This window comes from Lepisosteus oculatus, chromosome 4 (assembly GCF_040954835.1).
Source record: "Lepisosteus oculatus isolate fLepOcu1 chromosome 4, fLepOcu1.hap2, whole genome shotgun sequence".
Classification (NCBI taxonomy): Eukaryota; Metazoa; Chordata; class Actinopteri; order Semionotiformes; family Lepisosteidae; genus Lepisosteus; species Lepisosteus oculatus.
This window is the reverse complement of record NC_090699.1, coordinates 16,791,571-16,812,518: the sequence shown is the minus strand read 5'-3', so window position 1 is coordinate 16,812,518 and position 20,948 is coordinate 16,791,571. Positions and strand designations below refer to the sequence as shown.

The following is a 20,948-nucleotide window of genomic DNA, read 5'->3' as shown; positions in this document are numbered from 1 at the left end:
TGCTCTGAAAGCTTCTAGGAAGATCTGTGGAGGTTTTTCTTTTCTGCACAGAAAGAAGTGTGTAGCCGACAATCTCCCCCAGATGGACTAGTGACATCTGTCCCTGATGTGACACTAATACTTAAATAGCTGAAGTCCTGTTCAAAATCTTCAAGCTCTTATGAATTGTGTACTGTATATAAAATGCAAGTACAATGTCACTTCAAAGACACATGAATGTGGTAACCTAACCCACAGAAGTTAAAAATAACCAAAACCACTTAAAATAAATGGCTTACTTTTTTGACAAATGGAAGAACTGATTAATGATAAAATGTCTGAGAAGAAGGGGTATTTCCAATATGCATACATCTCGTATTCCTGTAAAACAGGAAATGGCGCACAAATTCCCCAAACATGTTTTCTCAGACGCAGGACAGACAATGTGAACGGAATAAAAAGGAGAAGATGAAACCAGGGTGGGACTGTTCGCCGTGGTAGGCACCCTGGCAGTGCCAAGCACTAATATGAAGCCCTTGCACGACAGTATGAAGACTCTTCCAGATTATTGAGTTATGTGCTTGCTACAGATCACTGCTATGGCTTAACTGGAAAGTTCCATTAATACCCTGATTCAGTCCAGGCTGTTTTGCTTGTGCATACTGCCCTCTAGAGGTAAACATTATGTCACCAGTTAATGGTGGAGATGGAGATGAACACTGCAGCCCGTCCGCTCTTCAAGACTGTTGCATACAGCCACGCGCAGGTTATGAGTCTCCGGTATGCTGCTTTAACAATGGCTGCATGCTTTGGGATAACAGGCTCTTGCTTACCAAGCAAAGTTCAACCGGATTATTTCCCAAACTGTAGCTCAATAATATACCGAAGTTATGCAGCTGTAAAGTGAAAACGCCAAGCAGATAACTCTGGATGACTGGACAAAGGTTCTAAACATAAAATTTTATCCTGTTGAACAACTCATTGTCTTTCATGGAGCTGCTGGAAAAATGCGTTTCCACAAGAACCTCTGAAGTGCCTTCCAATAATGGGCCATCCTATAATAGCATTAATAGGGTGAAGCATTAACTGAGTAAAAGACCAAAAACAGACTTAAAACTAGACTGAGCTTGCCCAAGTGGGCGGCCTGTTCACCCGTCCATTGTCAAGGGCTCTTTACCCAAATTAACAGTTTTTAAAATTTACTGTACAAGATACACCAAAAAAAATCACAAAAGTGTGGCATTTTCAATTAATATCCAGAAAATCCTGCATTCTACTTTAATGATTAATAAATAATGTCCATTGCACACAATCTTTATTACAGCGAGAGGAACTCCCATCTTTAGACACACAAGTATTTTTACAAATGAAGTGTGCGACATGGACTTGGTATTGGTGAGTAACTGCATTCACACACTGCAATACTAAAGGCACTCTGTGAGTCTTCACAGCTGTTCAACAGTGGGAAAAGGGGGAAAGAAAGGGGATACTGCCCTGCATGCACTGCAACACCCACTGCAGTGGGGGCAGAGGAGTGCCCAGCAGACAAGAAGAGACCCAGGCTGGAGCTTGCCAGCTGGGAGATGACCCCGGTCAGGCTGGCACAGCACACAGGGCTAACGGAACCCAGCGGGGACCTCCAGAAAGGGCATTAAACTAGGCCCCTGGGCAGGGGTCACGCCTTCCTTTTACTCCTCTGCATCCTCTTCCCCGACTGCGCCCCCTTCCGGGCTCCTCGCACCAGCCCCTTGAACTGGCCCTGCAGCTTCGCCTTCTTCCTGCAGACACAAGAAAAACACCCCTTACAGGCTTTGGACCTGTCATGAACAACCCGAGACTGCCCGAGTTGTGCCAACTGAAGACATGCCCTGCCAGCCTCCCGCGCCCTGCTCTGGCAGCTCTCTCCCATACCTGCGGTTCAGCTGCGCTTTCTTCAGAGGGATGTAGGTGTAGGGATCGTGCTTGCCTTTCTTCTTCACGTCACCTTTACCACTCTGAAACACAAAACCACAGAGGCGATTTCTGCATTGATATAGGAGGAGGAGGGCGTGAAAACACTTTCGTTTAATAACAGCCGAAGGAAAACCACATCTTATATTAAAGATCAAAGGGCGACTGAAGTCGACTCCCACAGGCCACATTTTCCCCAAGACACAAAAACCGTAAATGCACATTGAAAATACACTATTCCACTGAAAAGTCAAACACATCTTTAACATGTGCACAAACCTCCAAGTGAAGCTGCGTGCTTGTTCTGGGTTTTCTGGTAAATTGTATGAGTTCTGAGCTTTTTATTTTATTTGTTTTTACTTTTTAATTGGACTGGATGTTAATTTATTATGCAAGAGGATCTGGTGGTCGTCTGGGGGAAATGTGCGAGGGCGGTATATGAGTAATGGACAGGGAAAGTGGTCTCACCTTGGATTTGTACTCTTTGCCAAATTCCTCTTTCCCAGACAGTGGTCTATGGATCCCTGAGCCACCAGCTACAGGACAAAAAAAATGGCAAATTAACTCAAAGACATGACTCGGACAGGAAAGGAAAGAAACCTTAAAGGTCGGGGTTGAACCCCACCTACAAAACATTGCTGTGCTCTTTATGTGTTCCTTTCCAAAGACTTCTGAAAACCAGCTCCTCTTGTGGTGGGGAAAAAAGCTTTATCTAGCTTGCTAATTAGCTTTTTCATTAATGTCATTTCTACTATTTATTTTGCAAATAACACGTTAATGTTTAGCAGAAAAAAGATTTAGAGTGAAGAAATGTGCCCGACATCAGAGCAGTCAGAAAGGTACAGAAACACAGCAGGAGTGACCCATTCTGTCTTCGGGCCCCACTGAGTCTGCCTGTCCACCTGAACAACTTCAGTACCTTTGTACTGCAACTGTGGCTCCAACTCCATATCTTCGTCAAAGTCGTCACGTTGAAACTTTCTCTTCTGAGCTTTTTTCTGTCCAGAAAAAGGGAAACAAAAAACATCTCGTCAGTAAGTGGTAAACACTTCCCGTGAGAACGGCTACAAACGAGAGGAGGCCGTTTGGCCCACCCATCCCGTTGGGTGGATTTCCCACTGTGCTCCTCGATGTCCAAACCTCAGTGTGTGAAATACAAGGCTGGGACTCCCAGAGCCCGGCTGGAAAAGGCCCTGCTACCACCTGGTATGGCCTCTCCAGTACAGGTCCCGTCACTGTCCCGCTGCAAGCAGGTTTTTCCCAAGTGGCAATGCCCATCGCTCGGGTCGGGACTGGGGTTAAGGGCTCAAGTTACTCGTGAACCCCGTGCTTCTCCAACTGGTGCCAACCTGGAGCTGGCAATGTATCATGAGAGGAATGGCTTGATGGGTGAGCACCCACTGACGGCAGGGCAGGAGATGTGGTCTGGCACTCCTCGTTCTCCCCGTACGGTACAGGAGTCGCTGCCGGTCTCCAACCGGATGGGTAAGACGCAAAACCATACAAGAAACTGTCCGACTGCAGTAAACCCTCCTACTTTCTCAGTAAAGTTGAAACAAACCTTTCAAGTTCTATCCTCTGAGAGGGTGCTCTGCCAGGACTAGTTCACATTACTTTTTCTTATTTTATCTCACATTAAATGACCATCCCTCATCAAGTAAAATAAGCAAAAAATATCAGCTATACTCACACTTTTGACTCCTGCTTCCTCTAGAACATCATCCATTTCCTTGTTTTCACCTGAAAGATGAACGGAAATCAGTACAGGATGACCTGGCAGACACTAACACAGTACCATACTCTTGTTCAAACTTGATTATCGCCCGAGTCCCACACAACGACACAACCCCAACCAACAAGGAAGTCAGGCCACACGACATTTCAGAAATGGATAATTTAACGAAATCATTATTTACATAATTCAGAAATGAAATTTCAGAGGGGATGAACACTTTCCTACACCTGCTTCCCTGTGGGGGCACAGAGGCGTCTCCCAAATGGCAGTGGTTCAGATTCACAGTGGAGGGGGTTCGCCACAAACTGTACTATGCTGTTGTCCTTCTTTAGAACATTCTGCTTCTAAACAGAGGAATTTAGAGGGAGGTGATTACTATAAATGATCCTGCTAATCATTATACCCTTACTGCTAATGATAACTATTTTCCCAAGCCTATTAAAATTTTGCACTGCTGATATAACCAAACCAACAGGTTAAGCAGTACATTAAGACATTCTTTCAATAAAATATTTACAGAAATGTGTTAAAATAATACTGTCCACCTTCAAGAAGCTAAATTTCTTTACAAAAAAGGTGTCAGTCTTTTAAGTAATTTGCTACACAAAACTTTCCCTATTTCCTTTCTATCACCATTGTTTAATACTTGTAATCATCAACAATCTCCACAGTCTGGACTATTTACAGTGGGTTGGAGATGTAGTACAATGAGGAGATCTTTAGCTTCAAAAATAACTCCCAAGAAAACTTATAACACCATTCAGAAAAAAAAAACATTTTTTCGTAATGATATTCTGATACCCTTAACAAGCTGACAAAGGCTGCATTGTCAAAAAAAAAACTTGTCTGTAAGAGTTTGCTGTATCTTACAATCATTAGTAAATATACTATAAAAGAAGACAAGTTTTAGCCCTATGGGAATCCAACAACAATAACCTTTTCCCCACTTTTAACTGTAGAGACAAAAAATAGACAAAAATAATAATAAAACCACTCCAATTAATTTTCAAATCAAATGTTACATCTTTGAGAGTGTCTGTGTCAGTACGAGCTGAAAGCAGAGGGAAAGAAAAATAAACAAAGTGACTCTTCTTGGTCAAGGTGTTTATGAACTGTGTAACAACGTGAGTATTTCATCGTCCACTCCTCCTTACCTTTAACATCTTTGTCCTCGTCTCCATCTTCTCTGATAATCAGCCTGCCGTCCGACGTCACTTTGAAGCCATGCTGGACCTTCAATCTCTTCTTCACGTCCGGGTTTGTAGCTATAGTGGTGATCATAGAGCCATAATGGAAAAAAATGAATTTCTCACATTGTGTTCCCTTATAACAGTAACCCTGAACTTTCCAAGAGTGAAACACCTTTCTCACAAATACAACTGGAACATGTAGAAAGATGCGGTGTGCCCAGCTTCTTAAGGACATGCAAACAGCCCGGGATTACTGGTTTGGTCTAGTTTTATTGGCTTTTGGTCAATGGTGAAGACTCTGTTTTCTGCATTTATGTTACAGAACGCTCGTTTACAATGAGCACCCAATAAAGTGTGAAGTGTGAAGACCAGCTACTGTGCAAGAAGCACTTACCGAGCACTCTCTGGGAGACTTGGGGATCGAGGAAGTTGAGGGGCTCATCAGACTCCCCCTCTTTCAGCCAGGCCCGACCCTTCTTTCGCAGGGCTTTCTTCCCACCTCGCTCCGGCTTCGTGTCCTCATCCTCCGACTCCGAATCCGCCAGGATCTCCTCAATACTGCAGAAACCAAGAGTCAAGAGTCAGCTGCCAGGATGAAGTCTTCAGAATGTCACCTCTTCAGCAGCTTCTGCCGTGAAACCTCCTAAACCACATCAGGCATTAAACACACCTGACACTGCCAAAAGGCACAAGACTGACTTGCCGACCGACACTTCTGTCTTGCCCGAGATAGCGAGGGACTTGGACGAAGTACAAAGGCACGTCTCTGTATTTGGCAAGCTTATTTGAAAAGGTTTTCTCAAGAGTCACCAAAAAACAATCAATGAGAATCTACATAAAAAAAATCAATTGAAATTCTAATCTTTCACTTTCTTTTGGCCCGATAACGAGTTGGGCTATCAAAATCATTTTGGGGATGCCCCCACCCCCCCCCCAACTCTCATTAATTTGCAAAGCCCTTGGAATGAGGGGCTCGGCCGTACCTGTCTCCCTTGACCTTGGGGGTCTCCTCCTCACTCTCCGAGCCAGCTTTATCTGCCTGCTGCAGGAGCTTGCGCCTCTTGTTCCTGGCCTCTGTTTTGCGGATGTTCCCCAGTACCTTTTGATGCTCCTCCGGCACCATGCTCTTCACAAGTTCAAACCTGCAGACAGAAACGGGCTCCTTCAGGACAGCAAACAGCATCATCCCCCTTAGAGGCCTTATTTACAAAACTGGCTGAAGCAACAAGACCATCCTCAAAATGGAAACATGATCATTAAATCGCTCCAGTAGGCAACTTACATCTCTTCTTAGAAGAATGGAGTACAATATTCAGATGAGCAATTAAACATAAAGAATCAGTAAATTCTCAACATGTTACATAGATAACAAATAAGTTATCGCCTTACCCAAACTTTCGGATGAATTTAGTGAAAATGTTCTTCAGCTTATTCCTGAAATGCCTCCGGACATCGTCTTTAATGTTTCCAATCCCTTCCATCTTAAAAAAAGGCCAAAAACATCAACAGATCATTCCTGACTGTTGTGCACCTTCTCCAAAAACCCAAAATTAAATTCAACGGCGAGTGCCACAGCCCTGATCACTGCAGAGGTGCTGCCAAAGGTCTATCTAAAAATATCCAACATCTGTTCATGCTGGCCCAAACCTCAGCTTGTGTAAGTGACTTGACTAGTGAGTGTCCTGGAGATTTCTACACTCTGTCCACCACCTCTCACTCACCATCACGGTCACATGGCCGGCCAGGACTTTGGGGTCCATGATGAAGAGGATGACCTTGATGAAGCCCAGAGCCGCCTTCACCACCTCGCGTGTCCTGGAGCTGAGGAGGAGGCACACGTTCTGCAGCAGCTGCTCCATGACCGACACGTCCATGTGATCTACAGGGAGAGGACGATAATGCTCACATCAGCCCAATAATTAAACAATTCTCTCTCGCACAGTCTCACTTTCGCCACGCGTTCTGTTCTGTTTAAGGCTTTCACACACAGAATTATGACATTTAAAACTAACATTCTTGGGACTTTATCATTTCTGTCATACATCATGAGCTGGGACAAACGGGTAATGGACACAGGATAAAGTCTGATTTGTTGAATCAGGCATTTGCCGTCAGTAAAACGTGTGGCAGGAAAGCCTGCCGAGAATGGCGTCGTTACCTTTAAACTCAAAGACCAGCCTGGTCAGCGCAAGCACGGTACAAGCAATCATGGTGACCGAGCCAGTGAGTCCGGCATAGACCATCCCCAGATACTGCTCCATGGCCTCTGGAACACAGACCAGCCAAAACAGTTCACACAGCTGCTCCTTCTCCTAACAGCCATCACTGGGAATATTATTAGCTCCATTTCCTGAAACGGCTATCACACTCCAAATTGCTCCCTAGCTCCACTCATATTCTAGCACTTATGTTAAATCTTTATGAGTCCTTTACTGTAAAAATAACGTTCAAGCATATACACTCAAGCACTCGTTATTCATCCAGATGCTAAAACAGCGGTTATCGGTACAAAACAGGTTAAACACGAGACGGTCAAGGTGAAAGAAAATGATCATTGAAAACCGCAAACTAGGTACAAGCTCTGAACACTCATCCACAGAGGAGCACTCGCACACACAGGTCCTCCAGACTTACCATTTGCACTGTCACAGAAACGAATATACGCCTGACCGATTTCCACCAGCAAGGTATATGCATTCCTGCGTGCTCCCACAGACACCTCTTTGGTGCAGATTATTACCTAAGGCAGAAAACACGTCACGACAAAACAGTCACTTGGGCAAATACAAAGTGGAGAGATTACAAAGTGAGTTCCGACTGTTTCAGTTTTTAAGCCTTCTCTGTGAAAACACAGCTCTTGAAAATCCTCCAAATGTGAATTTGAGGGAAGAGACTGACAGCCAGCGGGGAAAGAAGTGTCCCACGCGCGCCGCGCTCAGCGAGAAGAGGCGGAAGCCATCAGCAGGCCGTCTGCCGTTACCTCTGGAAGCAGAGCTGCGATGAAGTCGCCGTGTTCCAGGTTCAGCTGCTTCACAACGTGGATCAGACACTTCAGTCTGGGCTGCAGGAGGCAGGGGCAACACGGTTAGGTTGGTGCTCGCACCTGGCGGCAGAGAAGAGCAGCGCGCTTTGGCGAGGGGAGGGGGGGGGGCTCACCCGTTTGGCCGGCGAGGAGGCGCTCTTCAGGGACCCCAACAGCGTCTGCTTCAGCTGCTCCAGGTTGGTCAGGACAAACTGCCGGCAGGACTCCCTCTCCCCTCCGCACATCTCTTCCAGGACACGGTAAGCTTTCTTCTGCACTCCAGGATCCTTACTCTACACACAGGGAGAGCACTCGGTCAACAGGCAGCACGCCTGGAACACTCCTGTCCATAGCCTCCGTACGCCCTAACACTCACATTCACCACCTTCCCTGACACAGCACAGTGAAGTCAATACTTCATTCAAAAATCTTTACACTAAAAATCATTCTGTTCTGAACATACAGGTGTTTAACCATGTCACACTGTACTTAAAATACTCCAGTGGAAGAGAAATGAAGCTTCACCTCCAAACAGGGTCTTATGATCTCGTAGGTTTGGCTCATTGTGGCCTCGTCCACACAGGGGGCCATGACCACGATCAAGTCCATCACAGAGAGCCTGCAGAAAGAGGAGCAGATCACACATAAGGCACAGGTCACCAACAGGGCGCTAACACCAAAGACACATTCAGCATGCAAACATGGAACTGAGAGTAGCACCGTCTGCCTGTTAGAAACACAGACAAATCGCCAGTGTAGGCGGTGATTTTCATGAAGTGGAGCTCATTTACATTTAATATTAACCAAGAGAAAGAGGGCAGTTCAAGGAATAGTTCTGAAACAACGCCTGTTTGACTTAACTACTGAAGAATTTCACATTGACAATCAGAAGAAACTTAATCTCACCTGGTGAACTCAGTGCACTCTGGAGTATTCAGTTTCTCTACGGCTTTCTGAAGGAAGGTACAAACCAGCTGTGGAAAGAGAGGTCAGAGGATCACATTCGAAAGGCACGATGCATACCACACAAATAGACAAGACACGAAAGATGGAGGCTCTCAGCACGTCTTGCTTGTCATAATTGACCATTGTGTGAACAAAGATAAACAGGAGTTTTGCACTCCTCCATCCTGCCAGCAGTACAAGGAGTGGAATAAACACTCATACTCAGAAGGCCCAGGCACAGCTCACCTGCTGGTCCGTGACGGTCAGGTAGACCTTGATGGTGTCCAACATGGGCATCCTCAGGGGGGTGCTCTCCCCGGCAACAGGCTGCTGGCTGTACACGTTGAACAGGATGGGCAGGAAATTCTTCGCAAAGCGGCCGACTTCGGCACGGTCCTCTTCTTCAGGGGGAAAAAAAAGTTAAAACTGTGAATATTCAATGCGCCTGAACTATGTTAACATACCAAAGCAATTATATTAAAAAAAAAAAACTTTTTTGGACTGGGCAAAATTTGAATTCTCAACACCTAACTCTATTTTCATTAAGGACAAACTATTCATTCCTTAATAAATTAATTAGACAGGCAATGCTCTTAAGTTTGTAGATGGGGAAAAATTGTACCGGCGTCTCTTCAGTTTCTCAACATCAACACAAATTGATGTGACCTGCAAATAAACTATTTACTAAGTCTGTCAAACAACACTGTCTGGCTATTGACGGTTGTTTTTCACAAGTAGGACCCTATCCCAGCGCTCCCTGCCCACCCTGCACCTCTGACCTTTTTCACAGCTCTTGTTGATAAGCGTTCGGAGGGCCTGGCAGATGGTCGGTCTCAGGTCGGGTCTCTCGCTGATGGCCATGCCCAGAGTCCGTGCGATGCCCTTAAAGGAGCTGGTCAGGTCAGTGGGGTGTGTGCAGAATCCAGGCAGCATGGTCCAGATCTGTCACGGAACAGGAACACCGGAGATCAAAAACTGGGGAAAACTCACAAAAAGAGGGTTAAAGAGGAGCATTTTTTAGTGGCAAACTAGAATATTTCCAGTAAGAACAGACTTGGTCCCCCATTTCACCCTGTTACTGTTTTTCAAATCGGGCCAAGACACAGGTAGTTACTAGTGTAGAAAAACATAAATGGCTCAAAGGCGAAATACAAAAGAACTGCAGATATGGCACCACAGCAATGATACTTTGCACACTGAAGATGTTTTTTTATTAACAAAGACCGAAAACAGAAAAGGTGTTTGTGCCAAATCTATTTTTTACTCAGATAATGACTGTTTTGATTAAGCAGATTAGATACTTGGTCTTCAGCGCTCATGCTGAATTACAATGATTCATCAAACCCCCTCTTACCTGCAGCTGGAGAGTCTGGTACACCCTGGATTCCAGCTTCCGTCCAGCCTGATCCAACTCGTCCGCTGAAACAAACACACTGGGCTTGCACAGGCTGGGAGCCACCACAGGGCTATGTTGCGTCTTCCCAAAGGCCTCAATAATTCTGCTCGCGTAATGCTTTGGAATCTACGCTGGATGTAATAAACATTATGGTTCACCAAACGACACACTATGCAATTACAGGTCTCGGAATTTACTGAGTACAGCAGCTTCACGGCAGCACGCGCCCAAGCCTGTAGGCCTGGTTATTTTTGCAGCCCGCAAGTAACAAAAAACGAAACGACTTCAATTAATGAGAAAAACGACTTCTCTTTAACTTCCACAGTTGCATTACGCCGGTAAAAAGTCTTACCTCTTTGTTTGAAAGTGGCAGCCAACGGTAGGAAGTAGGAACTGAAGAAAGCCAGTTCAGTGTTTCTGACGTGATCCCTGATCACGGGGATCAACCAGCTGCGAGGAAACTCCAGATCATCGCTAAAACACACCACGGGTTTAGTGATTATGGGCTACTTTTTTTTATACTTAATATTCACGGTTTCACAGGGTATAAAAAACGAACATAACTCAAGGCTTTTAAACAGAAAACAGGGCTATTTATCAGTAGAAGATATGAAGGCAAAGCAGGGACTTGGCAGAGGGAACAACGAAGGGAAAAGAGTTGCAGCCCTTCGCCGCGATCCTGCCAGCTGTTTGCCACGATGTCGCCACAAGTAAAAGGTTTTGCAGTGCGGTTCAGCTGCCACAGTGGCGAAAACATTAACACCCTGTGTAAGTCGGCACGATTTCTATTCAATGCAGACGGATCGTTTCTGTCCATCTTACTCTGCCCCGCAAAATCAATCTAGCCTGCTGACATACCCACGGCACTGATACAATTATCAACTGATTAACACACAAACACCCACACTGGGGCAGCTCTGAACTGATGGGAGGACGTGCAAACGGTCATGAAGAAGAAAGAGTGGATGGAGAATTAAGTTTAGCAGCTAATATGTATGAAATAAGAGAGACCTTATATCAGTGATCTTCTGAAGCTCCGTTTCTTCAAGTCATCTGCTTTTCATTCTGTTGCTGGCATGCTACCCATGCTAATGCTCTTTTTTTTTTTGAACAGCTTTGCAGAATTTAAAAAAAAACCATGACCCTGTGATAATCACCATCACGATGTACTGTTTTACACAAAGACACCTGTTGTTCCTGCTCTATTGGACTGCTACTTGCTGGCGATCGTGATGTGCTGCTCTCAAGAGTTTCTCAGGACATTCCGCTGCTTTCGATGCCCTCTTTAAAATATCTTTTGTTATGTAGGTCTTAAAAAAAAAGAACAATGTTCTTTTTTATTGGATCCACCACATTTCATTTCTTGAATTTTAATCATGTAATGTTCTTCAGTTATAAAAAAGCAATAGGTACCAAACGTTCTCCTGGCAAACAATCAATATAAAAAACACTGCTCTCATATGCCACATTGAAGGCCTATGCCTGCCTTGCATAATCTTTGTATCGCTACATTAAAATACCTATGTCTGAAATAGCGATTTGCGTTTTTGATGCAGCTTTCAATTTTGTAGTCTGACTAAAAAATTGTATGTTATCCACACTGTATCAAAAAAAAAACCTTAGGGGGAACATGGGAACAGCAGCAGCGCTTTGGCTCACTCTGAACACCCCAGCCATCCACTCCTGTCACCCCAACTCACTGTGAGCCATCGAGCTGCACAGTTATTGAACACCCCGACTCACTGTGTGCCATTGATCTGTAATTACTGAACACCCCAGCCCATCACTCCGATTCACTATGTGCCATTGATCTGTAATTACACAACACCCCAGCCCATCACCCCGACTCACTGTGTGCCATTGATCTGTAATTACTGAACACCCCAGCCCATCACTCCGATTTACTGTGAGCCATTGATCTGTAATTACTCAACACCCCAGCCCATCACCCCGACTCACTGTGTGCCATTGATCTGTAATTACTCAACACCCCAGCCCATCACTCCGATTCACTGTGTGCCATTGATCTGTAATTACTCAACACCCCAGCCAGCTCATCACTCCCGTCACCCTGACTCACTGCTTGCCACCCATCTGCAGCGGGATGGCTCTCAGGATGACCTCGGGCCCCATGCTCTCCACCGCGGCGCCCACAGCCAGGTCCAGCTCCCCAGTGAAAGGGAAGTGTGGGGTGGCGCGCAGGTCACACAGAGACTGCAGGCTCTGGGGGAAAGAGACACACTAGGATAGACCACTACAGAGCCACAGCAACATTTAAATGGCAATTTCTTCTACATCAGGATTTATATATTCAACGTTTGTATTCAATTTCATGTTATATTTTAGCAAGTAAAGTATCTGTGGAATAAAGTCACACTTGTCAATAGGCGACTTGATACAACACATTGCAGGGGCGAAGAAAAGTTTTGATCTTTGGTGATCTTGCCACCGGGGACTCAAAAGCATGCCGACGCCCGGCTCCGACTCACCTTCATCATGATGGGATGAGCCTGCTTCCCAGCCACCTTGTAGAAAGCGCCCAGCACCTGCAGCACGAAGGGCCAGGAGGAGTGGAAGCGGTATGTAAGGCCGTCCTCCACCGCGCTGGAGAACAGGGCAAGGACAGGGCTGAGAGAGCAGCGCCACCAGGGCGGGCCATGGCGGCACTGCGAGCGGGCAGAGGAACTTACTGCAACATCCTGCAGACGTACGAGGCCTGCCCGGTGGCAGCCGCGGACGAGATGCTTCCTACGTCGGCCATGCAGGGGGCAACGCACTCACTCAGCAAGGCCTGCAGATCAAGAAAGAAAACACGGCGCGATAGCTCACCTTCGGCCCAAGATTGTCCTCTATCAGAACAAGCAGGGGAGGCTCGTTCAAATAGGCCCGATTCTGTGAACCGAGTTGGCAACCGTGAGGTTTGACACTCGCGATTCATTGTTTAAATTCATCACATCGAAACCTCGCGGTCGGCCAAGGGCTCAGCTAAAAGGTCCAGAGGACAAGGGATCACGAAAGAAGAACGAACGCGTCTACATTAACCTTCAGGGTCTGTGCCGCCGTGGAGACGACCTGGGCGTGCGGCGAGAGGAAGCAGCTCATGGCCGTGGAGAAGAGGCGGGGCAGGTGGCCCAGACACAGGGAACTCTGCAAGCTGCGGAGACAGGATCACGGGGGGGTCACTGAGGAGAAAGTCCCCCGCCCTCTGGGAGGCAGGTGTAAGGGCCTCTTTCACGCAGCCACCAATTCCTCTGCTCACTCTTTGATTTGTGAGGGGCCTACCTAGACAAGTGCATGTGTGCTTTCTCCATGACAGCCAGCCAGGCCAACAGGGGCTGAAGGTCATTTTCACTGGGAAGGTAGTCATACAGTGCCTGTGATGAGGAAACAAACCACACAATCATACCCCAGAATAATAATAATAATAATAATAATAATAATAATAATAATAATCAACTTTATTTTATATAGCGCCTTTAAAGGTGGCTTCTCAAAGCGCTTAAAATAAAAGGCCTGACAGTAACCCAGTCCAACTGGAAACATTCCAGTTTACTTTATGCAGGGATGGGTCAGTATCTTTCTTACCGTGATTATCTGAGCGTTGAGCTCGGCAGACAGTGTGGTGGGGTTTGGCTTGGCACTGAAGAGCTTATGAAAGGCTTGCATGGCACCGGCTGTCACCAGCTTAATAAAAATGTAAAAATGAAGGCTGTTATTCTTGGGGCAAACAAGTTTTTTTACAAGACCAGACAAACACCTTTTTATTCCCGGCATCAACCTATTTTTACTTCAGACAAGCTAGCCCTTAAAAACCTCCAATGAACGACTGCTAAGCACATGACGTCACCACGGCCCCCCGCCAAGGGCACAGAGAGGGAGAAACAAGGCCTCACCACGTGGCTCAGGGTCATCACCCGCAGCAGTGTCTCACAGCAGGACTTTACGGCACTGACGGGGAAGCAGGGCAGCAGGTCCTTCAGGAACCCCAGGACATGAAGGGTTGTGGTGTCCTCCTTACTGCCTGCAACAAGAAATAAACACAAACCCCTTCAAGCCCACAAGTTCAGAACAAGAGGGCTCACATTCGCACACTGCGGCCTTCCCGGAGTTACAAACCACAGTTGCACACGTCCTCGACTCTTTATCGCACAGGGGCTCAAACACTCAGAACGAAACGGCAAAGCAATCACGCACAAGACGGACTCGGAAACGCAGTCCGCGCTGGTCTGTGTACACACTCACCACCAGCCTCCTCCATCTCCTTGATGCAGAACTTCGCGGTGGACAGAGCTGCGGGGTGGTACGCGGGAGCGCTTTCGGAGAACATGAAGTCGCTGCCCTTCAGCACGGAGCAGACGCCGTGCTGGGCCGCTTTCCGCACCTGCAACAGAGGCCGGGCATGAGCTCCTGGGAAGCCAAGGCCTGGTCTGGGCCTGGTACTGCCCAGGGCACAAGGCCCGAGGAGAAGGTGCACAGGTTTACCCTCTCCGAGAGTCGGGAAACCTGAGATATTTCACCAGCTTCCAGACCCCGGACTCTGGCACACGTTGGTTCGGCGGACAGAAATCAAGGAAAGTGAAAGGTATCATCTGTGTGACGCGCTGTAAAAGCATGTCAGATATCAAACGAAAGTATTTATACTGAAGTGCTGGTAACCGGAAAGCTCCGTAACGCTTGTCTGCAGGAGTTCTAACAGGGGAAGGGAGGCTGCTGTGGAGGGGGCCGGACGGGCAGAGGGGCACCTTTGGTTTGGAGTGCACACAGAAGCTCAGCAGCCCATGGTACACCTGCACCGTGCTGGGGTAACTCCACACGGACAGGTCCTGTTTCCGCAGCAAGGTGGCCAGGCAAGACACGACCTGCGAGGGGGAGGGGGAGAAACAGCGATGAATACCTTGACACAGTTGATATGGAGTCAAAAACGCCAACTGACTAGCCACGCTTTTGTTCAAATAGAGCCGCTGCTGTACTGATGGAAAGTCTAGGGTAAAATCAAGATGAAAAAGCTCAGAGTGTGTAAAAACACTTTGCTTTTCATGTAACCCTACATCACTCATAATCTATCCTGCGTATGGAATTATCGGTCAAGAACTTTATGTCGGGAGACTGAATTCTCCCCCTAGGCTTGACCTTTCTAACTCCCTTACCAGCCACATGTCTTTATGCATTCCTCCAAATAAGCCAACACGCGAATATACTGGAAGCCTGTAATTGTTTTTCTTTGCTTCTGATTTCTGTATGTCCATTTAATGTGCCGAATGTATGCAAATGTAAGTCCCCCAGGATAAGACAATGTGTTCAACTAAAACGTACAGCAGCACTAGCAGACGCAGGTTACGGAAGACACGCAACATTAGCCAATCCAGCTCCAAAAAGATGCACATTAACGGACATCAGCAGGATTATTAAACAGCTTTTCTGTGAAAAGCGCCACCCGTGCCCCTTGTATTTTCCTGAATGATATCCCGAGTAGGAAGCTCATGCAGGGGAATGAACTGGCAAGAGGCCCGAACGCCATCCTCACGCTCGGCTCACCCAGCGCAGGGCAGAGGGGGACTCCTTGCTGGCGTGTGTGGACATGATGCTCATGAACACTTTAGATGTGTCGGAAAACTTCTTGATTAAGACGGGGCTTGGCACTCTGAAAAGAAAAAGACAAATTCTCAATGTTAACAAACTTGGTGAGGCTTTTAGTTTTCCCACAAACACACACGGAAACGCTACTCTTTACCTTATTGTCAGTAAACACTACGCAACAACATAATTAAGTGAACAACAGGCTAAGTGTATCTGAAGTTACAATTTTATTCTCGGGATTTACAATGCTCCCAAGGCTGTAAATGTGCAAAACCTGCAGCAGCTGAACAAACCGAAAGTGCTAGAGGAAGAACGATCCATGTGCAAACTCTCTTGGATCTTCAACGAGAGAATCACAGAACAACCCTCGGCCACTTCAAGCGACACAACTGCAGCATTCAAACCAGAACAGCGCAAGAAAGCAGTTCTGACTGCAAGCAGTCAGTTCACGCTGTCCCATGCCTTCCCACAAGGTCTGAAGAGAAGAGTGCCGGTAGGAGGTACAAAATCCTGAATTCAAAGTTATTAAATGTGTTAATGGGATCACTGTTTTTAGAAACCATTAACAACCCTGTCAGGTTTTTAAAGTCAAGTGGTCACTCTGCTACAATGGTAAACATCAGCATATTTGCTTTGTGTGCCCAACTTAGCATTGAACCTTAACCATTCCCATTTTAATGAATGCACGTAACTTTTATAAGGAACGGTAAACAAGCCAGGTAGAGTCACACAAATCCCCTACCCAGGGTTCAGGCTGGGAGGAATTATTTAACTTCTGCTGATGAGGACAATGCTAATGGCCGAGCAGAGCAAGGGTCTGGTGAGCTTGAGCCCCACAGGGCTGCACTTGCAACTCCAGTGAAATGCCATGCCTGAGACTTAAAGGCGTCATCACTGACTGCTAGCACTCCTCCAATCAAAATATTGACTCCGCTGTGAGCTCACAGTGTCATCAGTGACTGCTAGCACTCCTCCAATCGATATCGACTCTGCTGTGAGCTCACAGTGTCCTCCAATCAAAATACTGACTTTGCTGTGAGCTTACAATGTCATCAGCGACTGCTAGCACTCCTCCAAGCAAAATATCGACTCTGCCGTGAGCTCACAGTGTTGTCAGTGACTGCTAGCACTCCTGCAATTCATGTTTAATCTCCTGTAAGGCCACACGTCACACACATCAGCCTGCCCACCAGATCGAGTGATTCACTAACGATTCCAAACCGGGAGATTCTAAATGTTTTTCCGTTTGCAGTTCAGCCCCACAGAGGAGAGAGGTTCTTACCGCTTCAAGACCAGATTTAGGAGGTAAGCCACAGCTCCCACAGACTCGCTGGATTCCACAGTCTCGAGGGTGGTCATCTAGCAGAGAGACAGAGCAACAGCCATTTCTAACACCCAGTAGCACATGGGGCGCTCCCAGTTGTCTACCCATGACTTACTAAACCTGCACAATAGAGATGGAGGCAAAGTATCTTTTCAACCCCACCCCTTGATAGCAATAAACACATATAACCTGTGCAGGAATTGCTTTTGGGCCTCATCAGCTGTACCAGTGAATACCAGCAGTACCAGTGAATTGGGTCACTTTAAAGGTGAGTGTTATATTATGTTTGTTTTGGGCACAACAAACGTAATCATCAGAGGTAACGTGAACTGTTAATAATTGATAGCCAGGACAGAGGATTTCTGCATCATCAATACACAGTGTCCTTCCAGTACACAAGGGCACAAAGCAGGTCCACGTCTCACCAAAGCAGCAAAATACTCCGTCTCCGTCTCCTTCCCACCCTGAGCGCGGATCACCTCCGTCACCGCAGCCAGTACCGCGCAGATCTGGAAAACAGACCAGGGACACGCTGAACACAGACGACCTCACACAAACCCAACGCTTCCTGCACTACCTCACTTGTGAAAATAGATAAGTCTGGGATCACTCTGCAGGCAGATGAGTAAATATGAGAAACCGTCTGACATACCACTAAAATGGTTTTAAACTTACAGTTGAATGCCAAGTTAGAAAAGGGACACACTCCTGAAAAAGCTGAAACCCTCGAATGCAAGAGATAAATTCTATTGAAAATGGGGGGGTAGGCACCAGTGAGGAAGATGCGATCATGAGGAATCCTTGTCATCGGTGACGTTCTCGGAGAGCAGCAGTTTTTCTCCCACTCGTGCTCTGCTCATGTGACTAACAGCACACAACAGCCAGCTCATTTCTAGTGTACTGGATAGCAATTGACCCACCACTACTACACCTCTCATCAACGATCTCCCTTTAGTAGGATAACAAAACAACTACTAGAACTCGCCAATTGAGAATAACCGAGCATGCGATACAAAGAGCGCTCAGCCAGCTGTCTTCTGCCGCGCGGGGAATCTTTGGCACAGTCTGCTAGTGACAGGGCACAGGCTCGAACCCGGGGCAAGCTACTCAACCGGCTTCTGCCTTCCTTCTCTAGAGGCAGTAGTACCAGACAGGTTGTGGGACTGGCGCCACACCAGCGCTTTAGAGAGCCCATGGAGATCAGGTGTCCCAGGGGAGAGGGGGTGTTATTGAAACATGTTAAAAGCATGAAACGGTAACTTAAGTTGCACTGCAAGTCTCCCAGCAAAGTGAAGAGGAGAGACGGCTGTTCCCCTCACTGTGCACTGTTACACTGCAGGCCCGGAAGCGACTGCGAGTCAAGCTGTCCAGCCTGTTTGCCAGCCCAGCAGAGGCAGGAGGGAGACGGGACCCGAATTCACAAGCCGAGGAGAGCAGCGGTCAGGGGGACCAGCAGCCCCCAGCGCACAGGGTGAGACACAGAGCTCTGCTGAAAACCCCGAGATCACTGAAGACAATGATCCCAACCAGAGCCATTACATTCAATTACGATACATCGTTATGCGAGGGCTCTGAAGTTTTTAATGGGCACCTCCAGTCCCTGAGGGCTAGAATCTGGCAGATTTTAAAGGCACTTTTAATGGCTACTGGTTCAGACCTTAAAAACAGGCGACACGACTTGTGATCCACTCAAACCAGAGCGGAAACGAAAATCAGAGCGGCCGTCCGTTCTTGGGGGCTGTAGCTGCCCCCCCCCCGCCTGTCCCGGAGGTACCAACCTCCTTGTGAGCAGCAGAATTGGACTCCCAGAAGCGCTGCACTTTGCTGAAGGTGACGTTGGAGCAGTCAGACAGGCCGCTGAGGAACGTGCCGGAGGTCCTCTCGGAGAGCGCGGGGCCTTCCGCCGAGCAGGCACGGTCGGAGCCGCCCTCCTGCCTCTCCAGGGCCCCCACCTGCAGCTCATTGTGCAGCTTGAGGGCATCGACGGTCAGGTCACTGTTTTCTGGGAAACAAAAACAAAAAGAGCCCAGCCGAGCGGCCCGCAAAGGAGGGAACGCTTAGTTTTGGAAACAGGCCCCAGGATCAACCTGGAGAAAAAAATGGGGGGACGCACTTGCATCATTCACTCGATGAAGCGCTGTGAAGGGGCAGCAGTGTGGAGCAGGGTTAGGGTGCTGGACTTGTAACTTGAAGTGGGTTCAAACCCCAGGCGGGACTCTGCTGTTGTACCCTACTGTACTGTTTATAATCCAATTACTTCTTAAAGCTTTTAAATCATCAAGTATTTTTTTTTAAAGTCTGATGCACTGAATAGGTTCAGCTGAAAACAATACTTTCCCTGGTCCCTATAAATCAGACTATTTGTTTTATTTCATGTAAATAATTCTGGGATGAAGTCCACGCTTCGATTTTTTTTCCACTAAAATTTAAAGCTCACTGATCTACGAGCAAAATCGTCCAACACATTATACTGACGTTTTCCGTCCTAAGAGATTGGATATTCAAACGAAGTCAGTTTTGATGACAATGTGTGGCACAAGGCAGCCAGCAGTCGATTGAACTGGCTGCCAGGACAAACTTGGTAGTCGTTGTCTCTTTAAATACACACGTGGTGTTGCCGATGAGAACTAAAATTACCAATGATCTCTATTCCAAAGCAGAACAAGCGTGTATCGTTTAAGGTAAAGGAAGCAAACGATATTTGTAGATACGAGACTGTCATATATTTAGCGATATTTATAAGTTTGCGACTTACGTTCGAGAGTTTATCTAAGATTTTAAGTTTATGACATGTTATCTCACTCTTCATTTAGCTCCAGCACAGTACATGTAATACACAGGTCCCAATTCTGAAAAACACTACGTTGACAAAACAGCAGATTTCACAGTAATTTCCACCCTGGGTTACGACCGTGTACCCACGTGTTTTCCACAGGCAGGCCGGAAAGCCCCGACCTATCCTGCGCGTCAGACTGCGGGATCCTCACCTGAAGGCCGGCTAAAGAACCGGCTTCTCGCCGCCTGCCGATAGCGCCGTGTCTCCGGATTTGAATCACTGCTGTGGCCCTTTTTCCATCGCTTCAGCTTCTGTGCGGTTCCAGACCGAAGCTTCCCCGACTTCACCATCTTGTTCGGCGAACTCCGCACACAAGAACTGCTGAATTTTTGAAGAGATCACCGAGTCGCCTGTGTATCGACCGGCGTCACATGGGGGGATTCAGGCAGGCGCCAGCAGACCCACACATCTCCCTCCACAAGGTGGAGCAGCCTGCAGTACAGTACTAGGTTAGCCTACAGTGATTTCTGTAGGCACAGCAAGTGTCTTTTTGAAACCGATTTAACAACTGTATATCATAATGGACAAAAAACGGGACTCTAAATATTTTATCCTCATATCAGTAGATTAATACACTTAGAAATCCTGATTCGCACCAGAAAAAAACGGACTTAAAAACATGCAGTAAAAACAGTACCAGTTCGTTTTACCAAACTAGTCCATCTGGTAGTGAGCAGGTAATGAGCAGATGAATTCATTCCTACCGTTTCCTAATTACTCCCACAAACCTTTAAATAAACCATCCTTACACTTACATAGCGCTTTTCTTTTACCCCTTGAAGTAAAAGAGCTGCCCCCCGTTCTCAGCTTTAAGTGCACTTCCCCATAATTTCCACTTGTGTCCCCTGGTTCATCTTTCACTGTTGATTCTGAAGACGTCCACTGGGTTGACTTTGTCAGCGCCTTTGAACATTGATTTCCTCATGGACCTGTGTTCAAGACTACAAAAGGTCCAGTTCCTCCAGGCTGCCAGTGTACCATATTCCTTTAAGCC

General features: G+C 46.9%; 1 protein-coding gene across 1 annotated transcript; it reads right to left on the bottom strand.

Moving 5' to 3' along the window:
- Nucleotides 1-1,243: 1,243 nt before the first annotated feature.
- rrp12 (ribosomal RNA processing 12 homolog) lies at nt 1,244-20,376 on the bottom strand. The gene is made up of 34 exons (XM_069188843.1): nt 20,106-20,376; nt 18,897-19,120; nt 17,544-17,627; nt 17,077-17,153; nt 15,753-15,858; nt 14,960-15,076; nt 14,460-14,598; nt 14,111-14,238; nt 13,803-13,901; nt 13,500-13,591; nt 13,260-13,371; nt 12,908-13,008; nt 12,707-12,821; nt 12,298-12,440; nt 10,570-10,691; nt 10,176-10,240; nt 9,601-9,763; nt 9,068-9,222; nt 8,783-8,850; nt 8,402-8,495; nt 8,011-8,169; nt 7,835-7,915; nt 7,489-7,594; nt 7,013-7,120; nt 6,576-6,733; nt 6,244-6,335; nt 5,838-5,996; nt 5,249-5,412; nt 4,819-4,929; nt 3,620-3,669; nt 2,849-2,927; nt 2,398-2,465; nt 1,891-1,973; nt 1,244-1,757 (listed from the first exon to the last, which is right to left on the bottom strand). The coding sequence occupies exons 1-34, from the start codon at nt 20,242-20,244 to the stop codon at nt 1,655-1,657; spliced, it is 3,864 nt and encodes a 1,287-aa protein (XP_069044944.1). The 5' UTR covers nt 20,245-20,376; the 3' UTR covers nt 1,244-1,654.
- Nucleotides 20,377-20,948: the final 572 nt, after the last annotated feature.

Excerpts from the sequence above, each read along its gene's own strand:
- rrp12 (XM_069188843.1), bottom strand. The coding sequence starts at position 20,244 with ATGGTGAAGTCGGGGAAGCTTCGGTCTGGAACCGCACAGAAGCTGAAG. Across the intron at positions 14,599-14,959 it reads GTGTGCACTCCAAACCAAAG|GTGCGGAAAGCGGCCCAGCA; the intron begins GTGCCCCTCTGC and ends CCTCTGTTGCAG. Across the intron at positions 6,734-7,012 it reads GCTGGTCTTTGAGTTTAAAG|ATCACATGGACGTGTCGGTC; the intron begins GTAACGACGCCA and ends CTCTCCCTGTAG.